This window comes from Chlorocebus sabaeus, chromosome 3 (assembly GCF_047675955.1).
Source record: "Chlorocebus sabaeus isolate Y175 chromosome 3, mChlSab1.0.hap1, whole genome shotgun sequence".
Taxonomy (NCBI): Eukaryota; Metazoa; Chordata; class Mammalia; order Primates; family Cercopithecidae; genus Chlorocebus; species Chlorocebus sabaeus.
Window position 1 is genome coordinate 9655768 of NC_132906.1, and position 12357 is coordinate 9668124.

Below are 12357 nucleotides of genomic sequence, written 5' to 3' on the forward strand. Positions count from 1 at the left end.
CCAATACCTGGGCCCCATCTCTGTTTAGCCTTTTGCTGTCCTTCCAATGCAACTGTGTATGTGGCTAAGTCAGTACTCGGTGTTTGCATTGTTATTAATATACGTATGTTATTCCCTCTTCAGCCAAGCAGTAGACATAGTTAGGTTTCACTTTTACAATTCTTTGTTTTTCTGGGAATTATTTGCCTTATTTTCGTTTGTTTTATTATGTACTGAGTTTTTGCCAAGTACTTTAAAGACTTATTAATAAATTTCCAATACTCAGATGCTTCACAGTTTTTTACCCCTGTTCCCCTCCCCTTTTTTTCCTGGAAATTCTTTCCTGTCACCTTTCACTCTTTGCTGCAGTCTGTGCTGGTTCCTCTCTGGGCCTGGGGATAGGGTGCTCTTTATTATGTACATACTTCCAGTCACTATCCTAGTTTTTAGCGCAAGGCCTCATCCCCACATTCTACCACATCTGTTGCCCATAAATATCCAGCCTTTTAGGGGTTCTCTGGGAAAAATAAGCTCTTCTTTGTCATCAGCATACGCACTCCGCAGTACTCGTGTCTTCACTTTGTGCATTCCGCTGGGTAAGGTGCCACTTCTCTGTTTGCTTTCTGTCCTCTAAATATTTATTGACTTCTTATTTGCTTATTTTCCTTTCTTTGCCCTTTTCGACTTATGTCTTTTTTGCCCCTCACTATTATTTGATAGCATTTGTGTAGGAGGGCAAAGTGGGAAGGAAGAGGAGGTGTCTGTATGTGTCTGAAGATTACAGAAGTCTGTAATCTGCCTTGGCTGCCAGGTGTCAGTTTTGAGATGTAAATATTGATGATGAGGTGAGGGGAAGAGCAGCAGAGCATGGGGTCTGCCATCCTGCCCTGGACCATGGGCCTGCTTTAGGCTGCTTGGTGTATATGATTTCATCTAGCTGTTCATACCTGCTTTTTCCCATGCCCCAGCACTGAACATAGACTCGTACCATTGTTTTGTTTAATCTGTTAATTGGTTGCCTTGCAGCATATGTATTTTTTAACTATCCAAAAAGTTGCTTTCCTTAAAGATTCACATTCTGATCTGGAAATGGATTCATTAGGTGAAACAGTTTTTTAATCGAAAATGTGTTTTGAGTTCCAGTGGGCCAATTTATGGGTAGAATTTATAATGTGGACATTTTCTGTTTTCTTCAAAAGTAAATTGAACTAGTATATGAAGTTTAACTTAAATTTTAAATAACAAGGTCTTTATATAAGTCCTTTGTGTTTTTTTTTATTTTGAAATTTGTATAACTTGATTTGTTTGTATCTAATCGAATTTAGAAACAAATTTAATACAGTTTTTAGGGATAACCTAAAAGTGATTGGGTTTGTCATGGTATCATATGTAATTAAAACATACAGGATTCTAAAAACTAATTAAGTTCCTTGGACACTTTATCTCAGATAAGCCACTTCTCTAATGTCTCCCCACTGGGAAAAGAGTCCATTGATAGATAAATCAGGTGAATTATGCCTAGTGTGCCCAAATCTGCTACTTTTCTTTAAGTAAGTTGTTTAGGAGTTACATTCAGACCATGGTGACATGGAGCACCGAGAACGTAGAATCAGATTTCAGTTTACTTGACAAAGTCTTCAAAGATTACTGCCACAATCTCTCTGAGTGCAAGGCCATGGCTGCGCTTTGTGGGGCAGGGTGCAGTGTTTCTCTGCTCTCTTTGGGTAGCAGAGGTTAACACAGCTCTCTTGTGCTTGCTTTCTCTCTTTTCTATTTTCTTTTCTTTTCCTGAGGGTAGATCTTTAAATAGGAGGAGTTTAACCACATGTTGTTAGGTAAATGCAAATTGATCTTAGCCTGAAGTCTCTGGTTCACTCTTGGTTCCAGTTTGGTTAATTCCTTTCATTCAATTCTCCAGTGGTTGAGGGAGAACCTAACTTGCTCTCCTCAACTCTGAGCATCATTCTTCATTGACACTTCAGGCATTATGGATAGGAAGAAGTCTGAGAACAAAACCTAGGGATAAAGTTTAGTAGAGATGGGGTTTCACCATGTTGGCCAAGTTGGTCTCGAACTCCTGACCTTAGGTAATCCACCCGCCGTGGCTTCCCACAGTGAGGCTGGAAATAAGACATGCTGGAATTGTAGGTAGGACACTAGAGTCTAGGGGAATCAAAGAGGAATATGAACAGAAAAAGGAAGGGGAAGGATATCATTTGATTGACTCCAAGATACTACTGTTTGTAAGTTGCACCTTTTAAAAAATATGCCATTAAGAAAGGCTGGCTGGACACGGTGCCTCACGCCTGTAGTCCCAGCACTTTGGGAGGCCGAGGCAGGCGGATCACCTGAGACTAGGAATTTGAGACCATCCTGGCCAACGTAGTGAAACCCCATCTCTACTAAAAATACAAAAATCAGCTGAGTATGGTGGCACATGCCTATAGTCCCAGCTATTCAGGAGGCTGAGACATGAGTATTGCTTGAACTGGGAGGCAGAGGTTGCAGTGAACAGAGATTACGCTACTTACTGCACTCCAGCCTGGGCAACAGAGTGAGACTGTCTCAAAAAAAAAAAAAAAGACAGAAATGCTGCCTATTTAATTGTGTTCCATCAATGATAAGGTGTATCCCAACTTCAGAGATGTTAACATACAGGAAAAAATTTGGAATTCATCCGGCATTTGGAACTTGCAAAGTTTTGGCCGGGCATGGTGGCTTACGCCTGTAATCACTTTGGGAGGCTGAGGCAGGTGGATTACCTGAGGTCAGGAGTTAGAGACCAACCTGGCCAACATGGTGAAACCCCATCTCTACTAAAAATACAAACATTAGCCAGACGTGGTGGCATGCGCCTATAGTCCCAGCTACTCAGGAGGCTGAGGCAGGAGAATCGTTTGAACCCAGGGAGCGGAGGTTGCAGTGAGCTGAGATTGTGCCACTGCACTCAAACTTGGGCAACAGAGTGAGACTCCATGTCAAAAACAAACAAACAAACAAACAGAAAAACAAAGTTTCATAGTTACGTAAAGTAGTATGGAGGCCACGCCAAGATTTTCGACACGGTAGTAAAACTCTACATTATGGCTCTATTCTGCATCATCTCTGTTCTGCAGCATGTCACCCCACGTCAGGCCCTGGATAGCTTTGGTGTACTGGGCCATCTTGTGGCAGTAAGGCTAGTGTAATTAAGAGGATATTTTAAAACCTAACATATAATTGCTCCAGTTGTTGTCTCTTTTTGCTGGTTAAGAAAATCAAATTTCTATCCTATCTGAACCTCATAGAAGACTTTGGAGGTTTCTGACAAGTCATTTCTTACTACCTAGGGGAATGTACTTGTACTCAGCTAGAGTCTGAGTATCTTCAACATCCAGGGAATTGGGCTGAGTATGGATTTTGGTCTTGGCAGTTTTTTCTTTTATTAATTTGCAAAAGAATAAAAGACTTGGAATGTACAAGAAGCATAAAAATGTGTCATGTTTTTACATGCATTAGTTATCATGTCAATATGTCTTAAAATATTTTCCACATGTAAACTTATTTAAAGGCAGGAAACTAGTGAGATGTCGTAGTCTAGGGATCAAGAGATTGTTTTAGTAACTAGCCTCAGAAAGTATCTTGAAAGGTATTATATAAGGTCAGGGAACTAAATATTAGTTAAGAGTCAGGCCAGCCATGGTGGCTTATGCCTGTAATCCCAGCATTTTGGGAGGCCAAGGCAGGCAGATCACTTGAAGTCAGGAGTTCGAGACCAGCCTGGCCAACATGGTGAAACCCTGTCTCTACTAAAAATAGTAGTGTGTGGTGTGGTGGCACATGCCTGTAATCCAGCTACTCAGGAGGCTGTGGTGGGAGAATCACCTGAGCCCAGAAGGCGGAGATTACAGTGAGCTGAGATCACGCCACTGCACTCCAACCTGGGTGAGAGAGCTAGTGTCCATCTCAAATAATAATCATCATCATTAGATAGGTGCCTAAAGCCTGCATATCCCGCTATGAGAATACATCTCAAGTTTTACTGTGGTTCATTGATTCCAACATGCAGTTCACATTTTAACCTGTCTGAAAAGGTAATACGTGAAATTGATACCATGATATAGTTTAAGTGGCAGCATGTTTTCATAGTGGTATATTTGATAATTAGTGAAATCTTAGATTTGATGAAATATGATTTTTTAAAGTGGGAAAGTTTAGTGTTATAGACAATTTGCAGGACTTTTTATTTTATAGGTACTTAAATTTTGAGGACTTGATTACTCTCTAACAAAATGATTGACAAGGATTAATTTATAAATTATCCCTTGTCAGTCTGAATAATCTGCAGTTTGGACATTGATTCAAGTTTATTTGGGCTGAATAAATTTTGATAAACTAAGTAAGTTTTGACAGCTGTTTAACTATTGGGAATAGGGCTATTCAACATTTTTCTTACATCCTAAGAGCTTTGTTAAATTGAGTTATTTGAGACCCACTGGGTTCTATTTTCTGGTTCAGCATGTTGCTGTAATGGTAAAATATAATTTTGAAATTACAGTTGTCTTGAAGTTAATAATAAATTGACCAATATGTTGTATTTTTTTCTCTACTTAGTTACAAATTGAACTTTTCCTAAGTAGAACTTTTAATTTGACAGACCCCCTTTGCTTCCTGAGATAACTGAAATAGGCCAAATTAATGCTTATTTGAGTATGTTAGGTTTGTTGCTTTCTTTCACTTATTACCTACACCGCTTAACAAAAGCAATTAATCTGAGCACTTGATGCCAAAGAAAATTCTAAAAGGTCTGGATTTTTTCCTTGGATTTTACAAAGTAGCTACCATGAGATCTTTAAGCCAAAGCCGCATTGCTGCTTACAGAGCAATTTTTGTTTAATGGTCTTTATTAGAGTCGTACTGCATGATGACTTCCAACTGTCTGGGATACCATTCTGAAAAGGGTTTAGTGTTACATACTTCTTAGAGAGAGTTCTCCATTTCTAATTAAGGCACACATCTGGAGGTCCTCAAGAAAAATTAGTGCAGTTCGCCTTGGAAGTGTTATGTGTGACTAGTTCACTTCAGACATCTTTTGTATAACCAGACACATGGCATTAAATTTGTTTAACTTCTCTTGCTTTTCTCTCCCACAGAGTATCTCCCATATTCATGTTGCACTTTGTAGAAGGCTTACCACAGAATGACTTGCAGCGCTACACATTTCATTTTGAAGGCTGTCCTTATCAAATAACTTCTGTAATTCAGTATCGAGCAAATAATCATTTTATAACATGGATTTTAGATGCTGATGGTAAGTGTTTAGAGGTTTTCTTTTAAGATAATTGGCATGGAAACTAAATTCTAGCATGTGGGGACTTTTTGGTTTTTGTTTTTTAAAAAAAGACAAACTTTGCTGTGACTCTTTCTCTCTCCATTCTAGCCTTTGCCTTCTGCCCCTCCTCACACCTATTAAAAGTGGTGGTTTTAGTATCCTTTCTCATTTTTTCCTTTCCTTACATCATGTGTTAAACGGTAAACACATGTGCATGTGCATATTTCTTTTTTAGACAAAGGATGAGATTACTAATGTTTGCTTAGTTTGTTTTCCTACTTAACATCTTTGCTTTTATTTTTTAGACATATATTTCTAAGACTATTAAACATGAGACTTATGTAGCCCTTCTGTCATTGTGGAATACAGTTTACTAACAGCTACCTTCAAGATAAAGCCTTTATTTAAGTAATTAAACCTCTTAGTAGAAAGCTAAGTAAGCACAGTTCATGGATTTTGGGAATTTTCGCCTTGCATTTGTCCGATGTGGTAAAATATTGAGTTTGTTTTCTCATAACGTTCACTTTATCTTAGACAAGATAATTCAGTCCCCTTAAAGGGTTGTATCAAGCCATTGATAAGGGCTCACTTTGATATGACCATTTTCTGTTATTTGGACACTCTTTCATACTTGCTCTTTTCCTCCTGGGGATGGTTTGAATGGATGACACAATACTGTATTATAAAAGCACTTTACAAACTGTGACTTATATTTTAAATGTAATTATTACCTTAAGGTTTTACCCTGTTTCAGATTGGAGTGGAAGTAGTTCTTCACAATACAAACCAACTTATTTTAACTTTTTTTGCATTTCAAAGAATGATCAATCCACTTCAGGTACAGCATGGTTTCCAACCCTGACGGCATGGAAGAATCATTTAGTTAGCTTCTAAAAATGTCCAGGCTGTACCCTGGAGACCAGCCTTGGGGATTAGGCCCAAATATCAATATTGGGTGTTTTTGGCATTTGTTTTTGGCCGACCGGTCCTTCCTTCCTTCCTCCCTTCCTCCCTTCCTCCCTCCCTCCCTCCCTCCCTCCCTCCCTCTGTCTCATTCTCTCTCTCTCCTTCTTTGCTCCTTTCCTTCTCTCCTAATTTTCTTTTTATTTTATTTGTTATGTTATGTTATGTTATGTTATGTTATGTTATGTTATGTTATGTTATGTTATGTTATGTTATTTGAGACAAGGTCTCACTATATTTCCTAGGCTGTTCTCAAACTCCTGGGCTCAAGTGATCCTCCTACCTCAGCCTCCTGAGTAGCTAGGACTACAGGCACATGCTATGGCAATACTGTTTTAAACATTGTTTTCAAGGCTCCCCAGGTAATTCCAGTGTGGGTCATGTGGTAGAGAACCACTGACACAGGCAAATAAAAGATACATAAAGTTTTCTATTTAATGAGTAGGTGCAGGTAGTAGATAAGAGTGTAGCCACATAAACCATGTGCTTAATGAACAGTTTTGTTTTGTGTATATGTGAGAGATTAGCAGATCTCTGAGTATATTTTGTTTTCCCTTTTGAAACTTATCACAGAATTCATTTGTCTGTTACGCGACTAATGCTCTTGGTTTACTTTTTTTTTAATGTTATGGTTTTTTTTGAGATGGAGTTTTGCTCTTGTTGCCCAGGCTGGAGTGCATTGGCGCAATCTTGACTCACCGTCACCTCTGCATCCTGGGTTCAAGTGGTTCTCCTGCCTCAGCCTCCTGAGTAGCTGGAATACAGGCATGCACCACCATGGCCGGTTAATTTTGTATTTTTAGTAGAGATGGGGCTTCTCCATGTTGGTCAGGTTGGTCTCGAACTCCTGACCTCAGGTGACCCACCTGCCTCGGCCTCCCAAAGTGCTGGGATTAGAGGCATGAGCCAGCGCACCCAACCATATCTTATATTTTAATAAATATTTTAATTTGGTCTGTAAATTTGTCTCTTTGGTGAATGTGTTTTAAGTCTGTGTTGAGTCCTAGACCTTTGTTGTTCTCAGATAGTCACTAGTGATACCTTAACATTAACCAGCCTGTTGGCAACTAAATTGGCCTGAATTGACAACTAAGGAAAGGTCTCTTTCTCCTTTCTTAATCTTCGCATTCCTTAAGATTAGTTCTTTGTAGGAAGCCTTGAAGCCTGGTGGCAAGTACGCTTTTTCCCTCACAATCTTAAGTTCTTTCTCAGCATTAAAAAATGACTATGGGAGATATGTCAAACGAGTTTTCTATGTGTGCTCTGAGAAATCTTTTTCCAGAAAAAGGATAGACGCACATGTGTAAGGAAAAGAGAAACTGAGTGTACTTTCAGTATTTAAGATTAAGTGTTTCTAAACATGTTTTGCAACATAAAATGATGACCACTGTGTTGGTCATTACTTTTCTACTGCTAAAATAATGTTTTCTAAAAGAATATAGTCCTTAGAAAAAATACAGTACTTTGGGTGCACACTATTGTAATCCAAGGAATAGGAAATGTTTTGTAGTAAGTACGATGGTGTTTGATATCATAATTTATTAATTTATCACATTTGGTTTCATAGAAATAGAGTAAGCTGCGTATTTGCTGCGCCACGATTGCCATGACATCACACTTCTTCTATCTATTTCTGTTTCATAGAAGTGTAGATATTGATATATACAGTGGAAGTGTGGATTGTTTTGATAAGTTTCTAATGAAAGTACAGATATTTGTTGATTATTTATTAAAAGTTGTTACTCATGCAAGCCTGTGGTTAGCTTTTCCCAAATTATCATGTGGTAGTAAGTAAACTGTAAAGAAATATACCCTCCCTTAACCCCACACCACCTGTTAGCACCTAGTCACCTTCCTTTACTTCTCAGCGGTACTTTTTGTATTTTTTTGTTGTAGTGGTAAAATATATGTAACATAAAATTTACCATTTTAATATTTGTAAGTGTACAATTCATTGGCGTTGAATACATTGTGTGCGACCACAATGCTGTGCGACCACCATCACCATCAGGACTTTTTCATCAACCCAAACAGAAACTACTCATTAAACAATAACTCTGCATCCTCCCACCCCAAAACCCTGGTAACCACTATTCTACTTTCTGTCTCTGTGAATGTGTCTGTTCTAGGTACCTCATACAAGTGGAATCATACATTATTTGTCCTTTTGTGCCTGGCTTATTTTACTCAGCATATTTTCAAGATTCATTTGTATTGTGGCATGGAACAGAATGTCATTCCTTTCTAAGGCTGAATAGTATTTTATGGATCATCCATTTATCTGTTATGGACATTTGACTATTGTGAATAATGCTCTGAACATTGCTGGACAAGGAACTGAAAGTCCCTGCTTTTCGTTCTTTTTGGTATCTACCTACAAGAGGAATTGCAGGGTCTTAATGGTAATTCTGTGTTTAACTTTTGCCAGACTGTTTCCACAGCAGTTGTACCATTTTACATCCCCACCAGCATTACACAAGGATTCCAATTTCTTCACATCCTTGGCAACATTTGCTATTTTCTGTTTTTTTGTTTGTTTTTGTTTTTAAAGGAATGGTTTAAGCAGGTTCCCTTCTTACTCCTCATTCATGCTTTAGTTGACTACATAAGGACCCCTGTCCCTACTGCACCACTGAAATTGTGCAGGCAAAATAACTGCCAGCAACCACACTGCTATAAGTAATGGACTTTTCCCAAGTGTTGTATTAATATTTCAGTATTTAGCAGTGCATCCTACTCCTAGTTTTTAAACTCTTCCCTTGTCATCCATCATCTCATTCTCTCTTGACAAATGTGAAAATGGAAGCTCCAAAATAAGAATTAAAACGAATATTGATCCTTCAGGTAACAAGCTTCATTAATCATGAAAATTTATATGTATGAAACATTGTTTTCTGATGTTATTGGATAAATTAGGTGATAACCAAATTCTAAGTTCCAGAAGTTAAATATACTCCATCTAAGGACTTTTAACATGGCAGACGATGGTGACAAGGTCAAGACCATGTTTTAGAGTCTTCTCCTTTGGTGGGTATTCAATGATACAGCAGCTGAAAAGGCCAGAAGAAAGTTAACCTAGGATGGTGGTTTTTGGATATCTAACTTACACTTTTTTCCCATCCTCCAGGAAGTTGGCTGGAATGTGATGACTTAAAAGGCCCATGTTCTGAAAGGCACAAGAAATTTGAAGTTCCTGCTTCAGAGATACATATTGTTATCTGGGAAAGAAAAACATCCCAAGTGACAGATAAAGAAGCTGCCTGCCTTCCACTTAAAAAGACTAATGACCAACACGCTCTCGGTAATGAGAAACCGGTATCTTCAACATCGTGTTCTGTGGGTGATGCTGCCTCAGCTGAAACAGCCTCAGTAACTCACCCTAAAGATACATCAGTTGCCCCTCATACTTTTTCACAGGACACAGCTGTAATTCATGGAGATCATTTACTTTCAGGTCCAAAAGGTTTGGTTGACAATAATATTTTACCTGTGACACTTGAAGAAACTATCCAGAAAACAACCTCAGTTTCACAGTTAAATTCTGAAGCTTTCCTGTTAGAAAGTAAACCTGTAGCAGAAAATACAGGAATTCTCGAAACAAATACTTTGCAATCACAAGAATCACTAATGGCTTCTTCAGTATCAGCTCCATGTCGTGAAAAGCTTATCCCAGACCAATTTGTGGACATAAGTTTTCCATCCCAAGTTGTAAATACAAACATGCAGTCAGTACAGCTGAATACAAAAGATACTGTAAATACTAAATCTGTGAATAATACTGATGCTACTGGTCTTTTACAGGGAGTGAAGTCAGTAGAAATTGAGAAGGACGCTCAGTTACAACAGTTCCTTACACCAAAAACTGAACAATTAAAACCAGAACATGTCACATCTCAGGTATCTAATTGGAAGAAAAAAGAAACTACAGCAGATTCTCAAACCACAACATCTAAGTCATTACAGAATCAGTCTCTGAAAGAAAATCAGAAGAAGCCATTTGTGGGAAGTTGGGTTAAAGGCTTAATAAGCAGGGGTGCTTCTTTTATGCCACTCTGTGTTTCAGCTCAGAATAGAAACACTATAACTGATTTACAACCTTCAGTTAAAGGGGTAAATAATTTTGGTGGCTTTAAAACTAAAGGGATAAACCAGAAGGCCCGCCACGTATCCAAGAAAGCGCGTGGGAGTGCAAGTAAGCCTCCTCCCATCAGTAAGCCACTACCAGGCCCTCCATTGTCTAATGGCACAACTGCCCACCCACATGCTCATGCTGCTTCAGAAGTTTTGGAAAAGTCTGGAAGCACCTCATGTGGAGCTCAACTCAACCACAGTTCTCATGGAAATGATCTTTCTCCAGCAAACCATGAAGACTTGGTGGAAGGTCAGATTCATAAACTCCGTCTAAAACTTCGTAAAAAGCTAAAGGCAGAAAAGAAGAAATTAGCTGCTCTTATGTCTTCCCCGCAAAGCAAAACAGTTCCAAGTGAAAATCTAGAACAGGTGCCCCAGGGTGGGTCTCCAAATGATTGTGAATCAATAGAGGACTTGTTAAATGAGCTACCATATCCAGTTGATACTGCCAGTGAGTCTGCATGCACCACTGTTGCTGGTGTTTCCCTGTATGGTAGTCAAACTCATGAAGAAATTTTAGCGGAATTATTGTCTCCTACAACTGTTTCAACAGAGCTGTCAGAAAATGGGGAAGGTGACTTTAGGTATTTGGGAATGGGAGATGGTCATATCCCACCACCAGTACCAAGTGAATTAAATGATGTTTCCCAGAACGCACATCTGAGACAGGACCATAATTATTGTAGCCCCACCAAGAAAAATCCATGTGAAGTTCAGCCAGACTCTCTGACAAATAATGCCTGCGTTAGAACATTAAACTTGGAGAGTCCCATGAAGACTGATATTTTCGATGAGTTTTTTTCCTCCTCAGCATTAAGTGCTTTAGCAAATGACACATTAGACCTACCTCATTTTGATGAATATCTGTTTGAGAATTATTGAATTCATGCTTGTTAACTTTTTTTCATATAATATTTATTCTTAGAAGAACTTACTATGTGTTCAGGTAGTGTTTATACACTGGACTTGTGTAATTACTTGTGTAATAATGATGAACAAAATGCAAGGTTTGACCTTTGGTTCTGCCCATGAAGCATGTAATCTGTCTTACAAATTAAAATCATTTAATGTGTTCTCCTTTTTGGTTTTATTTTGTTCTTGTTGAGAGTATGAGAATTTCAAAATGTTAAAGGTGAAAAGTGGCATCAGTTTCTGACAGTTTGTACAGTTGGATGCATTAAAGTTTTAGATTTGAAGTCTTGGTTATGTTAATGTTATGAGTGATCTTTGGGGTGGTTTTTCTTCCTCTGGAAACCTGTTGCTTTGCCCGTGGTGCCCGAGTTCTTGTCCTGTGTCCACGTATGCAGACGAAGGGTGAAGTAGATGAAGAGGAGCTTTATCTAGCGTTAGAACAGCTCAGAAGGAGACCCACAGTGGGTAGCTCCCCTCTGTAGGCGGGCAAGTCATCCCTCAAGTGTTCAGCTCTTACCAGAGAAAAGGCCTGGAGAGAGTAACTCTTCTCAGCTCTCAGCAGAGAAAAAGCCCTGGAGAAGGTAGCTTATGTTCACAGGCAGGTTGTCCAGAGGTCTGCTGCTCTCAGGAGAGAGGAGGCCCTGGAAAGGATAGCTTCTCTCCATAGGCAGGTTGTTCTGCTGTCTCTGCAAGTCTCTGAAGCGCTTAGCAGAGAGGGTGTCTGCTCCCTGTTGCTGGGCATCCCACCCTCTGCTCAGCTGTGGCTGAGCCCAGGGCTTTTTATGGGCCTCTGTGGGGAGGAAGTACATACTGACTGGCCCATGGGTGGCCACAGGTGAGTCTAGAAAAGGCACCAGTTCCCACTCCTATAGGTGGGACTGGCAGCCTGGCCCCCAGCCCTCAGACCCTCCCTGTTCGTGGCTTCTAGGTTTCCCCCACTGCTTTGATCCAAGAGCCGCTGCCAACAGCAGGGAGAAGCCAAGCAGCGGGGACAACGCGCTTCCTAACCTGCAAAAGCAGGCCCCCAAAAGTGCAGGGATGCCTGAGTGCAGCCGCACCCA

General features: G+C 39.6%; 1 protein-coding gene across 2 annotated transcripts in view; it reads left to right on the forward strand.

Annotated features, from left to right (window-relative positions):
* USPL1 (ubiquitin specific peptidase like 1) overlaps positions 1-11580 on the forward strand; it is a 41906-nt gene extending 30326 nt beyond the window's left edge. For both annotated transcript variants that reach the window (XM_007960058.3, XM_007960059.3), the window contains 2 exons: positions 5112-5269; positions 9381-11580. In XM_007960058.3, coding sequence (XP_007958249.2) covers positions 5112-5269; positions 9381-11266 — 2044 coding nt within the window. In that variant the 3' untranslated portion in view covers positions 11267-11580. The remainder of the gene's footprint in view (positions 1-5111; positions 5270-9380) is intronic.
* The last annotated feature ends 777 nt before the right edge of the window (positions 11581-12357 follow it).